The 15,732-nt window shown below is 35.4% G+C and overlaps 1 protein-coding gene across 7 annotated transcripts in view; it reads right to left on the reverse strand.

Moving 5' to 3' along the window:
- LOC131039972 (protein PAM71, chloroplastic) overlaps positions 1-15,732 on the reverse strand; it is a 185,426-nt gene that overhangs the window by 87,318 nt on the left and 82,376 nt on the right. For 6 of the 7 annotated variants that reach the window (XR_009104740.2, XM_057972826.2, XM_057972825.2 and 3 more), the window contains 3 exons: positions 6,646-6,978; positions 5,406-5,459; positions 231-292 (listed from right to left, as the gene is read on the reverse strand). Coding sequence is in view for 6 of the 7 variants with exons in the window: in XM_057972826.2 (XP_057828809.1) it covers positions 231-292; positions 5,406-5,459; positions 6,646-6,978 (449 nt within the window). In the remaining variant the exon portion in view is untranslated. The remainder of the gene's footprint in view (positions 1-230; positions 293-5,405; positions 5,460-6,645; positions 6,979-15,732) is intronic. The other variant, XM_057972828.2, reaches the window with a different exon arrangement.

Consider the following 15,732-nt stretch of genomic DNA (forward strand, 5'->3'; position numbering starts at 1 on the left):
CTTGAATTCCTCTCTGTAATGTTAAGAGTTTACCATTTAGTTTTTTTACTTTTGTATGTTCTTAGTTTCAAAATTTCAACCGTAAGTCCTTATGGTAAAAATGTGTTTGAATGAGTTGAAAACATATTGCTTTTGAAAGGACCCATCCACCAACAACCCCACTAGTTCAACCAAATAAGGTGAATTGAAAAAGTAATTAACTCATAAACCATAAAGCACAGGAAACATACGCAAGGGCACCAAATGTTCCAAGGAAAACAGCAGCAGTGGATTTTCGTGAAGCCAAAAGAGCCTGTTTCAAACACACAATGTACCAAACTTAGTGTCCTTATGGGAAGAAAACATAAAATAAATTTACTATCATAGTTATTTTATTATCCAAATCAACTCAAATAAATGAAGGAGAACAGTTCAAAAAAATTCATTAAGGAGATATACAAAACGGAATATATGCCAGAATCTAAAACTATTTAACATAATTCCAATATAATTCTACACTTTCTCATAGATCAGACACAATAGCACAAGGAGCAGAAATCAACAGGTAGATTAATTTAGATTGACCATAAGATAAAGCACTTTGATTATGGGATTAAGAAAGAAAAATCCATGGGTTATCAAGATAATACACATAGTCAACTTGAAGGCATGCGCTATACTGAGATATAGAAGCCATAAACATAGAAGAAATTTGAATTTCCTTAGATTTCATTGACAAGTGCAAGATGAACAGAAGGAAACAAGGGGACAAAACACACTTTGTAAAATGACTGTTTCTCAATGACATCCTAATAGAAGTGCATTGGGCATCTGGGAAAAAAAAGTTGTAAATCAAAGCTTTTTATAAAGGGATGCAAGAGGCTTTCAAAATTGGGTGGAAAAAACTCCAAATTGAATCTGATTCAAAGGTAATTGTCAAATTGTTATCTGATCCTAAGGCATTCCATAGAAAAAATTGGTAAATGGCAAGAGAGTCAGGGAAGAATGAAGATTCACAGTTTGCAGGACAAATTCCGGGTGGTTCACTTCAGCCATGTTCCCAGAGAATGCAATAAAGTAGTGGATGGGCTAGCCAATTGTGCTCTTGACAATTACAACCTTATTTGTTATTGGTTTTCCCCCTCAGTGGTGGTTGACCAAGCTTCAAGAGGATTTGAGAAAGATTTTGGATTTTGATTTGTCCCAATGAATTCTAATATGCAAGTTTGCTAATATGTATCGTTTTCTTTGTACCGCCCAGGCTTGGACTTATAGCTTTCAGGCATGGCATTGATGCATATGTACACTTTGATTTCTATCTAATATGATGTTTTTTTTAAAACATGTTAATGATTGCCATACATCTTGATATTAAAAATTACGTTTTACCATAAAATTATTATAGAAATGTCTCGGTAATATTAATATTCATAATATTTACTCTCAAATGTGACTGTCTCTGGAATAGCTAACACAATGAAGGTAATAGCAAGAGGCAAACCATAATGTAAAAATTATATAAAAATACATATATATAACATAAGACAAAGACACACTTGCCAGTTTGAAAAAGGAAATAAATAGAAAACTATTAATTCTACCAACTTAACACTCAGAAATCATCACAAAAACTTAATACATATTCCATACTTCCTGCAAAAGAAGTGGATGAGAAGCAACCAGTAATATTGCTATGAGAGAAAGGAAATTCCCTCCACCCTCCATTTATGCTCAAATATAAAAGATTCATGATAGTTGTCAATGAATACTTTGATTTTTTATTATATAGTGGCTTGATTAAACATTTTCTAATTGTCCTTGAAGATAACATATAGATAGCTTTTAATGCAGCAGTCACATGGTTGGGAAATGAAATCAGTGGAAATAAGGTGGGACTGAAACAGATACATAAAAGATGTGATATGGCATGCATCTAGGACCTACATCGTGTTCCAATGCCAGACACTTCAATTGTTATTGTAATTCATTCCCTAGCTGCAGCAATTTAGTAAGTCAAATCTGACGAGTGAATTTCCTTGGCAAAATCATGTAACAATATATAATTATTGAATTTACTTTGCATTGTTCCACATTTATACAAGAAAAAAGACAATTTTCGTTATTTTTACAGTAACTATATTGTTTCTCATTTCATCATTTCGATTTGGCTGAAATTATTTTTCTCTTGCTATCCAAAGGAATGGTTTTGCCAGCATCATTATTTTTTATGTGTTTTCCCAAGAAAAAGTTTGATTGTTAGACAAAGGAAATTCATGACTGGATATTGCTTTAAGATGCATATGATGGCAACAGCCCATCCTGATGAGCAGATGCAGCTCCATAAAGAATAACAAAAGCCCTGCTAATAGAACATAGATGACCCAACGGTCTGAACAGAAAACTTTGTTTAGGAATAACTCACTTATCTAAGGAAGGTGGAAGCAGATTTTGTGGTGCAACTCTCTAGGTTACGTTAGCATCCTCTTCTTCCTTGATATGAACATCACTGATGTGGTTGCCATACTTTGTGGATCCTCTTGATTTGTAGCTCTTATCATATTGTGACACTTTCTTGATTGCAAAGAGTTGATTCATAGTATATCCCTATGGTGGCATTCCATTCCACATTAATTTCTAGGGTTCTTTCATCCTACTACTGTTCTATAGTAAATGAATTTATTTTCAAGTCACATTGACCCACGCTGATCATTTATCAACATTAGTATAATCTCGCTCTAGAAATCCAAACTGTAAAAATTGTTTGCAGACAGAGTTCTATGGGTAGTAGTAAGCTGAATGGTAATAGCACAAAATTTTTAATTGTATCTTTATTTGTGTCATAGAGGGCATTGAAGTAGTTGTGGATTGTTACAGACCATGGCTGATCCGATACACCATCTTTAAGGTAGAAATAGAATACACATTGCAATAGGTTGGTACAAACAAGTTACAAGAAAGCCATGTAACTATCTTTTATGTCAGTAACATTGCTATGGTAAATGAAAAAGTTGATGTAGAATTTGTAATGAACCAAGCAGGGGTTAGGGAGCAGATTTACAGATAACCAGTAATGGAGCTCGTGATTATATTCTTTTCAATAGAGTTAATAACAGATTAATTTCTCTCAGTAATATTGTCCAAAATTAGTTTGACAGTTTGAATTCTTTGTGATCTCGAGTAAATAATGATTGGAAAGGATTACTCAGCCAACGCAGGTTGACTTGATCCAATACTGCTGTGAAAAAGTTATCTTTCTTGTGACTATACATACATGTGGACAAGTGCTTGTTTCCCAAACATTAGCATGAAATTCAATTTCACACAAGCATTGTGTGAATGGTGGTAATTAACCATTCTCCAAGACCCCTCAAACAGGGCAATTGAATATGGTGGCCATTAAATTTCTATAGGGATACTACCCATGTGGCCAAACATCAGTTGACCTTCAATTATGCCACCATTGGGAGTCCAGATGACTATTTTTTGGTCATAACAACTCCAGCATATATCTCTCACTTGAATAAATAAGAGAATTAAATTAGGAAAAATATTGTGTATGACTTGCTCAAGCATACTATAAATAATATTTGTCCACATATAACAGAAAAATGATGGTGGCTGAAACCCCCAAACTAAAAATCAAATCCCAGCATACAATATGACCACCACTCGAGGGCCATAAACTCGGGGTTAATGTTGATACATGCATGGAATCCATCATCATAAAATAAATGAAGTAAACTTACAATGATGGTAACAAATATAGAAAACACGCATCAAGCAAAATGCCTCATAAAAGAGAATATCTTGATCCAACAAGTAGATGTTCATACATGTACACAATCTACCATGAAATAAAGTAAATTAGATGAAATAGAATTACTCATAATGATAGTAGCACTAGTAACATAAAAAAAATGTCAAAACTTGATAGAATGGCATATCAAGCCAAATGCCTACTCAAAGAGAATATCTTGATCTCCAACAAGAAGTACATCTTCCACCAGTTAAATTGTCATGGAGATGATGTCTTCAAGCCAATATTCTTCTCATCTTCTTTTCCATTAGAGTGTGACAAGAAATATTATGTAGAATGAAAAAATTTGAGGTAGAAGAATACAAATTTGAGCTTTTGGCATGGGAGAGTATGATTTAAAAAAATTGAGATGTGCTTTTTAATAAAAAAAATCAGAGTGCTTGTAAACGTATACATCCCAAGTAAAGGTATTCATGGTTATCATTGAAAGTGGTACAAGTTGACCCAAATGGAGTGTAGAGGTCAAGGCATCATCCATTCTTTTGCTAGTTAGGTGATCTGTTTGCTCAGCTCTTATGTTGGTATTGTAGGTTTCAATGGGGCTACAGCCATAGTTTGGGCTTTCAGATGTTGTCCTACTAGTGATGTTTTGAACAATCGTGGTTAACCTGAATATATGCTTACTATATATCATAGGAAATCTTTTGTAATGAAGCTGGTCCATGTTATTATGAATTTTGTAATAAACTTTACAGCAATTTCTCTAATAGTTATAGGGTTCTTGTGTCAGACTCCTCAAACATTGATGATTTTGTATTCATACTTATGGTTCAACATAAGGTAGAACAAAACTGCCGAGGTTGAAGAATTGGCTATGACTATTGATGAGATATGTCAATGCTAGTGAAGTAGATTATTGGATATAGCTGACACCCAATTTTTCTATTGATTTAACACCTGCTATAGACAGAGATGGATGATTGTGCATGATGCAGATGCTATTGATGGAACATGTCAAAACATGAAAGGTCTCACTATGTTAGGGTGGAACTGGATACTAATGCATAGGTGTTTGTAACAAACCTAAAAGAGGCTCAAAGAGTGTATTGCTATTTATATTATGCACAAACACTTGGTGATTAGTGTCAAATCCCTAAATCATCCATTCAATGGATTTTTTATTATTGTTGTTCCAATAGATTTGGATAGGGTTAGGGGTTCCAAAGTGGAAGGCTTCTCCTACCTAGTATCATAGAGTGAAAAGTGGAGAAATGTGCAAGGCATAGTTACTATTATGGGTGTTAGACTAAGATTACCGTATGGTATGTCCCTAGAGGAATTATTTGTCATATGAAAATTGTGTAGATGAATATCAATAAGTTAACAAACTCTTAGTGCACAATAAGCATACACGCACTAATCACAAAAAGTTTAACCTTTTTTCCTCTACTAATGTTTAATCATTTTTTTAACTCTATGATAACAATGGTTTACAAAAAAATCAATCAATAACTAAAGACTATCTTCATTGTTGTCTTATATTCTTAGTTACAAAAATCTTCATTTATTGGTGAGGAAAGACATTAACCTCATCACTTAGGACAATCCATTGTCACAACAATTAGATCAAACAACAATGCAAAAAGATGAAACAAAGTTTTTGTCTTACCGCAATAAAAAATGTTTTGTCCCCCAACTCAGAGAAAAAGATGAGCAAGAATGCCTGCATACAAAATTTAAAATGATGATATAAAGTCAAAACCTATCCAAATCATCTATCACAATAAGTCATAAATATGGCTTGTGTTGAAAACTAATTTTTATATCTAATTTTCTCTTCCAAGCCAAGTATTCAGAAGTGAAGTGTATGTACACATGTTTATATGAGCAAGTATCCAACTTTGTATCTCATGAAACAATTATAAATGTTAATGATATTTCAATGTATTTCTTGGTGAATATATTTAAGGGGAGAGTATATACTAAAAAAACATAACTTTCTCTACCTGTCTACTATTCACTACAAAGGAGTATATTATTTTTAAGGATACAACTGAGTTACAAAGATATTGGCATCTCTTCCCTTAAGCTGATTACAGCATGTTGAGTAAGCATACACCCATACCATAAGCTTCCTGTGGCTAAGCTGCCACAATTGGGATTTTGTCATAGCCACACAAGGATTGAACCTAGCCCTCACCATACCTTCAGGGATTCCAACCTTGGTTGACGGCATGACACACTGTCATCCTCACTAATTGAGTTACAACCCCTTCAGCAGGAAAATATTATTAATGTTGCCAAATGGATATGACAAACTATACTAGTTATAAAATGAATGAAACTACCTCTTGCTCTCAAAATGTATAATAAGAAAGAGAAAAGATAAGTAAAATTAGAAACGAAACATCTCAAAGTGAGAGATTCAAAGGAGCCATCAATGCCAAGAACACTTAATATCAGATTAGGCTGCAAAAAGAGAAAGACTAGCATACAGACTAACAAACTGGAAAAGAACCTCTAGTAATATTCCAACTAGAACTCTAATTCCCAAAGGAAGCTCAAGTTCTGCTACATGCATGGTTGTGTAAATGCAAAAACAAGATCTTAAAAATATTTGTACCTAGAGTGCTTGCATCCAAATCTTAAAAAAATGTAGTTCAAAGCAATCTTGTTTAATTGAAATTATTCAACTGAAAAATCATTTAGGAAAGGGAAACATTTAAATGGCAACTCATTAAAGAAAGCTGAAAGAAGAAAAATTTAGTATTATTGATTTTTTGGCTGACCTGAAATGTTACTCAGGAGCCTTGTCTTGGAGAGAGAGCATAGGTAAGTTTGAATTAGCTCAAAATGCTAGGTTATCAATTCAGTTCACTAAAATTGAGCCCAAGGATAAGAGAACTGACTGAGGTAAACCCGGTGCTAATATCCCCAAGGTCCCCAAGCCAACTAGCAGATTGTATTACAGATCCAATATCTGTGGTTGCCAATGCCTGATGATAATCTTGCAAACTGAAAATCCCTGTCAATGTTGCTATCTTTAACAGGTCAAATAAATGTGATTTATCAACAAATATTTCTGTCTTAGACATAAGGTGCATAAATGATAAAGAGGGGAATTGCAAAGTTCTGTTTATCGGAAGATTTTGTTCTAGTGCACAATCATCATCTTGAATTCTGAAAGAATCGATCTGATAGCCAATATCCACCGGTATAGTTTCATCCCATGATTTATATTCCTGTTTGAAAAGCATAAAACAAGCTTTAGAAGCTAGAAATGAAAGCTCGAGAGTCAAGACATTTACCACAAAGGCCAGAGACCAGCAAGCTTTTATTTTATCCAAAACCTAATGAACAATCCTGGCCTTCATCCCTTTTAACATAAAGATGAATGGAATCTCTTTGCAAAAGATATGAGAACAAATAAGACTGAATAATAAACTTTAAAAAAGCAGAAATTTATTGCATAGTAATGAGGCTCTTTCTCAAAGCTTACTAGAGTAAAAGATACAAAGAAATTGAAATAGACAAAAGGCGCTTCCATAATAATTGTTTTCACTTTATTAATTGTAGTTCAGCCTTATATTAATGCTAAATGACAACAACTGTTCTTGATGGCTTTTCCTTCAACAGTATTTTAGCTCTTTATTCATTAACTAGGAGTGTGATCTACAAACTAGCATGTAAAGATTCTTTTTGTTGGGTATTTCATGGAATCCCAAAAATTACTACACAAACATTCACCTAGAATGCAGCAGCAGGACTTTGCTTGAAGTTAGTTCTTTCCACCATTAGCTAGTGCTTCATAGTGAAATCTTTCAATAGACTAATGCCAAGATCTTTAGACAAACAACATAAGGGATTTTTAAAAAGGTAAAAGGTATGGATAAGTTCTCTTGGTCCGGACAGCATGCCTACTTGGTGTATAGGATCCCTTATGGAAAAGGGAACTTTTTTACTTTGCTATTTATTGCCTTAATTTCCTATCACCAAAGGTTTTGACCTTGTGACAATTCAGAAGTAAACTGGCTTTACCAATATGGCTAGATCCTCCAAGGTAGTCTTGAAAGTAGAAATATGATGTGCAATTTTTTCCCCCTCTGATTGAAATAACGGCCATACTAACCAAAACTTTCTTCCCAACAGGTAGATGCAATATTAGTGTATGCCCAAAACTAGCAAACTAAAAATGAAACTACATAAGAACTGTCAGAAGTACAAATAATGAAAGCTGTCTCCTATATAAAATTATTAGTAATAGAACAAAAGACGTATCAGAAGAATTTATATAATCTTCTTCTATGTAACTGCAATGCTATTTATTAATTAACTTCAACTTACCATTTGACATGCAGTATTCTATTAAACAAGATTGCCCTATAGTCCAATACCTTTAGGACCTCAAAGAAGATTCAATGAAGGTATGTACTGGAAGATGCAAGAATGTAATGCAGTAGCTGAGGGATTGTTTGCCCATAAAATGGAAAATTGAACACTTTCCACATTGCATATGATACCAAACTCAAACTATACCTAGAGCTAAAACAAGTGGAAATAACTTTGGCTATCTAAATATTTACTACATTAATCCTGGCTCTAAAGTCAGACAAAAAATGACCACCTCAATTAATTGGAAAGGCAGACATTACAAATTGAATTATGAAAAGTGGACAAGTTGGATACTAGAAGAGATCACATCTTACTAAGTAATACTTGTCAGGACTCAATTTGACATTTCCAAAATTTTCTTGAGTCCCAATCCCTTTGTTCATTTAGGCCTCATTTTACCCATCACATATAACCAGTCTAACAAATTTTTGTATGAGTCTCCATTTGTTAAATTTGCATAAGTGTTGTTATACTTCATCCCCCATGTGCCTATCATATGTTGGAAGTTGCAAAGATCCAAGAAAATTCTAAGTCCTAGGTGTTTTTGGTGGTTTTTGTGAAGTTTTAGACTTTTAATGGACATCCAAACATTTCCCACCAATCCGTTATCTAATTCTAATGTTCAGTCCTACTTAGAAGTATCACAGGTTAATTGCCTCCTTCCTTTCTCTTCCCTATGTTCCACCCCATTTGCAAAATCTCGATGTGGATCTAGATATTTCTTCCACCTTCGGCTCTCACCTCCATTCCTACATAGCTTTCTTGCAAAGGTTCTATCAAGCTCCCTTCCTCCATCCATTGCCCTTTTCTCAAACTTTCCTCTTGCTCCCAAACATTCAATTTCATCCACTTCCTTCATCAAGTTCCATCTATTTTTCCCACATCCTCTCTCGTCTCTTTTCATGTAGAATTTAAGTCAACTTTTGAATTTTATTCCAAATGTCCAATTACCATGTTCACTTCTACATCCAATTCCCGCAAAAGATCCAATTGCCTTATGTTGTTCATTTCTTTTTGTGTAGAGTTATGCATAAGTTTCAAACATCCAGTTTTCCATTCAGACATCCCATCCTAATGTCTAGTTCCCAATCTTTCCCCCAAATCCTCCATGATGCTTCCATTGCTCATTCTCTAGACTTCAAGACTTCCATTTCCCCATCAAATTCGAGCTACAATCATGACCTAAAACCCTACATCTACCTTCCCGTCATCCTATTGCACTTTAGATCTCGCACTTCTATTAGTCCATTCTATATTTAGGAGGCATGCTTTTTAGCTTCAGTTCATTTAGTTGAGCTAATTTTAGTTTATTTAAGCCAATTTTCGTTTCCTAATTTTAGATTAGGGCTTCTTTTGCTTTCTATAAAGCAAGTCATTATGCATTGTTTCATTCATTCTATAATATTTTGCTTGGATAAATATAGCATTTCATTCTTGTTGCTCTCATTTGTGGAAGGTGTTCTTCATTTGTTGTTTGATCTTGCAAGTGCTTGTGTTGCAAAACTGAACATGGTATCAGAGCATGGATTCAACAAACCCCTTCTCAAGCTTTGAGGGTTTCTTTTCTCAGAAGTGTTACAAGGTCACCAAATCTAACCTCTTGTGTGGGCATGGAAGTGGGTATTTTTATTGAGCACTTTGAAGCAAAACAAGCCTCACCATTGTGTTCACAGTGTCCCAAAACCTATTGATTGGTTGTCATTTCATCAAATTGTGAGTTGTTGAGTTTTTGGGCGATTTTTTTTGTGAGCACATGTTTCAAGGCAACATCCATAAGTCAGCAAAAATTTTAGGCATTGTGGAGCAAAATAGACCTTGCCATCACACTCACGAGTCACAACAGCCAAAAACCCTAGGATTGCCTATTGTTGCATGAAAAATGGTGCACTTGAAATTTTTTGAAAACTTTTCTAGCACCTGTACGAATTTGTACAACCTCATAGACACATGCTCTGCAACTCCACCACCACTAGGAAACGCCACCAAGCCACCAAAAATACCACTCCGCTAGCAAAAAAGTCAATGCACCACCCCTAAAAGTTGCTCCACCACCCTCATTTGACGCTCTGCCAACACTCGGCTAGGTTGTCGCCTGCACACAACCAAAGTGCCACCTCCACCCATCCACTGCCTACAATGCCACTAAAGCCCTTTTAGCCCCATATGCTCTACCCAGATCTATTGCTATTTTTTCCAAATTTTCACTCAAGTACACAAAGCATCGATTTCAAGTGATTTCTTGCTTTTATCGCTTCCTAGTCATCAAGTTGCAAAAGGGTTTGTTTTTTCTTATTGTGGGAGGGTAAAATTGCATCTTTCAAATCCTCATAACATATTAGACCCATGGCGGATTCACTGTCTATTGAATGCCTTATGCCTCGTAATTATCATAACTAGAAAACTCAGATGGCTAGATTACTCATGTCCAAAGGTTTGTGGTCAACCTTAAATGAGACTCAACCAAACTTGACCCATAAGTATGAGATCTATCAGCACAGGAACAAGATGGATGAGGCTATGGGTTTGATTGCCATGCATGTTTCAGGCAGTCACCTATTTCACCTTGAGTCTTGCACTACTCCTCAAGCTATGTGGGATAAGTTTAAGGATCTTTTTGGTACAATAAATGAGTTCAGGGCACTTCAACTTGAGATTGATTTGACTACATTTATACTTGATTCCTTCTCAATTGAGGACTTTCTAGATAAATTCAAATCAATTAGATCATTATTATAGGGTCATGGAAAGGATAAGATTGACAAAGAGTGCATATTCATGATTTTGTCTAAGTTGCAAAGGCTCTTTCGAATCTTTGCTTCTACATTTTACTCCACCATGGATACCTAGGGTGATGCCTAAACTTTTCCTTCTTTTGAGGTGTTTTGTGATCGCTTGATGTAGGAATAGGCTAAGTTGACTAAGCTTGATTCACTTTCCGGTTGCAAGTCACAAGCTTTGGTAGCACAGTCATCTAAGAGAAAACAGAAGCCCAAGACAAATTCTTCATCAAGAAAATAGAGTTCCTCCAATCCCACTCAGAGGTCAAATCAAAGATCCCGATTCACTCCATAACCTACTAATTCTTGTAAGTCTAGTGAGTCTTCCTTCTAGATGAAGAATTCAAGTGACCCTTACAATTTTTTTGGCAAGGAGGGACATTCAATTGCCAGCTCTTGGAAAAGACTAGACTCTTTAGAGGAGGCCATGTGGCAGCATAATATATCAGCCCCTACGTCTTCTTCCTCACACACGAGCACAGGTCATGCTCTTTCTGGATAGACCTTGCCTTCCACTATGACTTGGATACTCGACTTTGATGCTTCTCACCATATGACACATTCTCAGGACCTTGTTGCCTCTCTTTCAAATTGTGGCACTTCCCAAATTGCAGTTGGGGACTATACTCAGTTTTTAGTTATGGGTTCAAGCCTTATTCAACTTGAGGGTGGTTGTCTTTAGGATGTTCTCATTGTTCCTGACATCTCCACCAACCTTCTTGCAGTGTATCAGATTTGTCATTCTGGTACAGGCAAGATAGTTGAGTTTACACCACATGATGTAGTTATTAGAGACCTCCATGATCTTGATGTTGTGGCTACTGGTGTCACAACCCTTATTCTTTTAAAATTATTATTAAATTGATTGTGTATGATTTGCAACCTTCAAATTGCTTTATCTATCCCTCTATCAAGTTGCATTGTATCCTGTAGATCCAATAGGTAGATATGATTCTTCACTTTTAAATACATAAAGCTGCTATTAAATACATTGAGAATAACTCATTGTACTTAAGCGCATTTCTTAATGGGCATATTAATATAGTTTTCTCATAATACTTACTAATTCTAAAGCAATTGACGTATAGAGTATGAATTGTTGAGTAAAGGATTTCATAGTCACAATAGAAAGAAATATAAAGGTAACTCAATAGACATTGATAATTAGTGTTTATATATAGATAAACCCTTGACGCACATGACTTTGGGTTAAGTAATTATAGCTTAGTGTCTTTATAGAAAGATATTTTTGTGTTAATTGATAAGAGCAAAAAGGTATCTATCTATGATCCTAAAGAGATCTATTAAAGCCACCTTGATATTTATGATCTTGGGAGTATTTTAATGCACTAGAATATATACATGTTTTCATGGCCTTCAACGATGTTATATTCAATAATTTAAGCTGATCATTAAGTAACAAAAACTTTATTAGGATGTTCAAGATGAAGTCTGTACTTCTTGTGCTTGAAAAGAGACTACGACTATGATTCCATTGAATAAAATGGATACATATTTGATTTTTTATATAAATATTTCTTGAAAGTATTAGACTAGAATGGGATAATTATAATTGGTCATGAAGTATCAAAAGGTTAACACTTGGATATCCTAGAGGATAGGATAAACGCTTATCTTGTTATTAGCAAGTACAAATACATGAGATTCTTTTAGAAAAATAGTTAAAAAGTTATTGTTCTACATGTTGGGACATGATTTAAAATTTGAGTTACTGACCAAGGTTATCTTATCATTAGATTTGCCGATTAGACTATAAGTTGGACAATTTTATAGTCCTATATACTTAATGATGATCTTTTTGAAGTCCTTTGAAAGACATTATTGCTAGAAGGTCTAGGAAAATGTATAAGGAATATATTAGGATTCTATTATGCTTAAGAAAGGATCATTGAGAGTTGAAATAGTGGTATAGAAGAATTTATTGGGTTGATATTAGCATAAGAAAAAAATTTCATCACAATTCTTTTGGTAGCGAAATAAGGTTCCTTTAGCATTCCTTTTTGATAGCACCATTTTGAGAAAGTTGTGTTTGACTATTTTTCTTAAGATACTAAACACGCAATGCCATTAGAATGAAGCTTGTGAATAATCAAAGATAAGATAATAAGCAAGGTTTTGGAAATAATTATTATGAGGTTTCCATGTATGTCCTTTATTGGGTTCTTGATTGGTTTAATTGTATACCTTAGCACAACCGTGTTTGAAGTCTTATTTAAATCTTGATGAGTAGATAAGTGGATATGTATAGAGTGAAGCATTTTAAGCTTCATACACCTTTGCATGTTCTTATGTGATCTTGGATACTCTTTTAGTTTACGAAGTTTGTATAAGCTCATGCATGCACTTGTATGTACTTAGTTGCTCTTGTATCGTTTATTTTCTTATGTGTGACTTACAATCTTTTATGTGCCTTAAGTATGTCTTTGATGTGTATTACATATGCTTGGTGCCTACAGTGTATTCACTAGTGTGTTCAATGTATATCATGTGTGTATTGGACAGGTGTCGAATATGGAACAACAAGAGAGGGTAAATCTCGATGCCTAATTTACCTGTCGTTAGTCGGCATAAATCTTTGGCCAAAGTGTTTAATCAATATGATGCATGTTGATTTATTTTCTTAACTCCTGCCATATCATGGAAATAGGACTGCATAGTCATAGGTGATATGCTTGTTAGATATTCTCATGTTGCACCAGATTCCATCCCCTATTAGTTTCGAGTCGTTAGACTTCCTCATGCAGGGTTGTGTTGACGTGTCTGAAATCGCATTGCTGCAAACTCCATAAGGCCAACACAAAATAGAATAACAAGCTGAGTATCCTATCCTCTCTTGAGATAAGGAAGTCCCTAATGCTATTTTTTATATTTTGATCAAAGGGGATAACCTCAAGGTTTCGTTTGTCAGGTCTTGACTGCGGTATTTCTCAGTGGTTTGATGTGTTTATGCTGGAAACACAAGGGGGACTTACGTTGAGATAGGCAATTTATAGATAAGTTCCCCTGGAACTTTTATAATCTTTCTATCAAATGATTTCGGTTAAGTTGATACTGTTTTTTAATGGGACTGCGGATTTTCTGGATAAAAAAGGGGGAAAAAGGAGGAAAGGATAGGGAGAGAGATATACATGAAATATAAATTTTAACTAATATAGCAGTTTCATCAAACAGACGGAAGCCTCCAAATAACAAGACTAAGCATTACCAACTACTCAAGCACAATGTTTGCATAAATCTAGTGCAATTTTCAAAGGAAAATAAGATTTTTCATGTTATCACGTACAACATCAGAACTTTTACATTCATAGTGAGTATTCAATAACCGAACTAAGCATGAAAGGTCCAGATTAACCATGCAGAGAGAAAGGCAATCAGCCGTTCCCCAATGGTGTGGACTGCGAGGATTCTATCAGATGTTTGCTTGAAAATGCTATGTAAAGGAAATAAACATAACTGAAAGATTTCTAAATTAAGTGAAGAAGGAGACCATGCACTCACAAGGAAACTTGAAAACAGTCTTAATCTTTGCATTAATTCCTGTAAATTTCGCCAAAGCTTTTGCAACAATCCAAGAACTTCTTACAAAATAAGGGAAACTAGTCCCCTTTAAATAGGCTTCAAAAAAGGATGAATGGCCCAGATCTAATCTAAACAAGTGGCCCAGATTCATCCATAAAGCATGGCTGCCCATACCCATAAATGGGAGACAAATATCAACAACCACCCCAAAAGGAGCAATAACTACCCACAAAGGTAATTATAGCAATTTCAAAAATAATCCAAAAAGGTGCCCCCATAAAGTTTTACATTTTGTTGACTAAAAGTCAAATGTCACCTTTTGGTGCAAAAGTGCACTTTTAAGACTTAGAGAGAAAAAAGCACTTTTGAGAAATCACTTTCTCTATTTCAGCCTCACACTCCTTTTCTAGAAATTGATCTTCGCCATGCAAATATTCTTGCCACAGATCACGACCTGCTGCACATTCCTCACGAACATATTCCTGGAACCTGATGCATAATTTGAAAAGCAAACTGAATGGAGGCATAGGAGGATGGCGAATTTTATATTGCATGCCTTCGAGGTACTGGTCTACGTGCTTCAGACCATCCTTCCAGCTGGAGCGATTACGCTCAAAGCATAACATGTCTGAATGGAACTGACCAGCAAAACTCAAGTCTTTAGCGGAATAGGTAATCCTATCCGTTCCCAATCTTTCTTCGCAGTCCGGCTGGATTGCATCATCGGACAAGTCATTCTTCCATCCCGAAACCATTTATCGAAGGATTGTCTTACCTAGTTCTTGCATGTTTCCCAGAATCACCTCACACGCGTCATTTTCTTTGTCAATAATTTCTCTAGTGTCGTTTTTCATGGTGATAATCGAGTACCATTCCTTAAGAGTACTGATGTTATGAGGATCTAGGATGGCAGACAATGTAGGAATCTGCGCATGGGTCCAAAAGAAAGCCCTCATAAGGGGGAGAGTTGTGGCAGCCACTTCATGCATGTGGAGGGATTCCCTCCTTACCTCTAATAACTTAACCAGAGTGAGCTCTCGATGGTGGGCCATCTCTTTTACTTCCTCAAGGATTCGCTCCCCCCTTTTCTTGATGTCTTGTATCCATTCCCTGACAGCCCTTGCAGTGTCTTGTACTCCTTCAAATTCTGTTGTGGTCCTTTGCGCCAATGCCGTCGAGGGAATATGGGATTCGGAGGCATTGTGTAATGGCCTCAGGAGCTAATCGATGTATCTCTCGGCTTGCTCAGCATGAGCCCAATACATGTCCTTTTCAGCTGTTATCTCT

The sequence above is a fragment of the Cryptomeria japonica genome, chromosome 9 (genome assembly GCF_030272615.1).
Source record: "Cryptomeria japonica chromosome 9, Sugi_1.0, whole genome shotgun sequence".
Classification (NCBI taxonomy): Eukaryota; Viridiplantae; Streptophyta; class Pinopsida; order Cupressales; family Cupressaceae; genus Cryptomeria; species Cryptomeria japonica.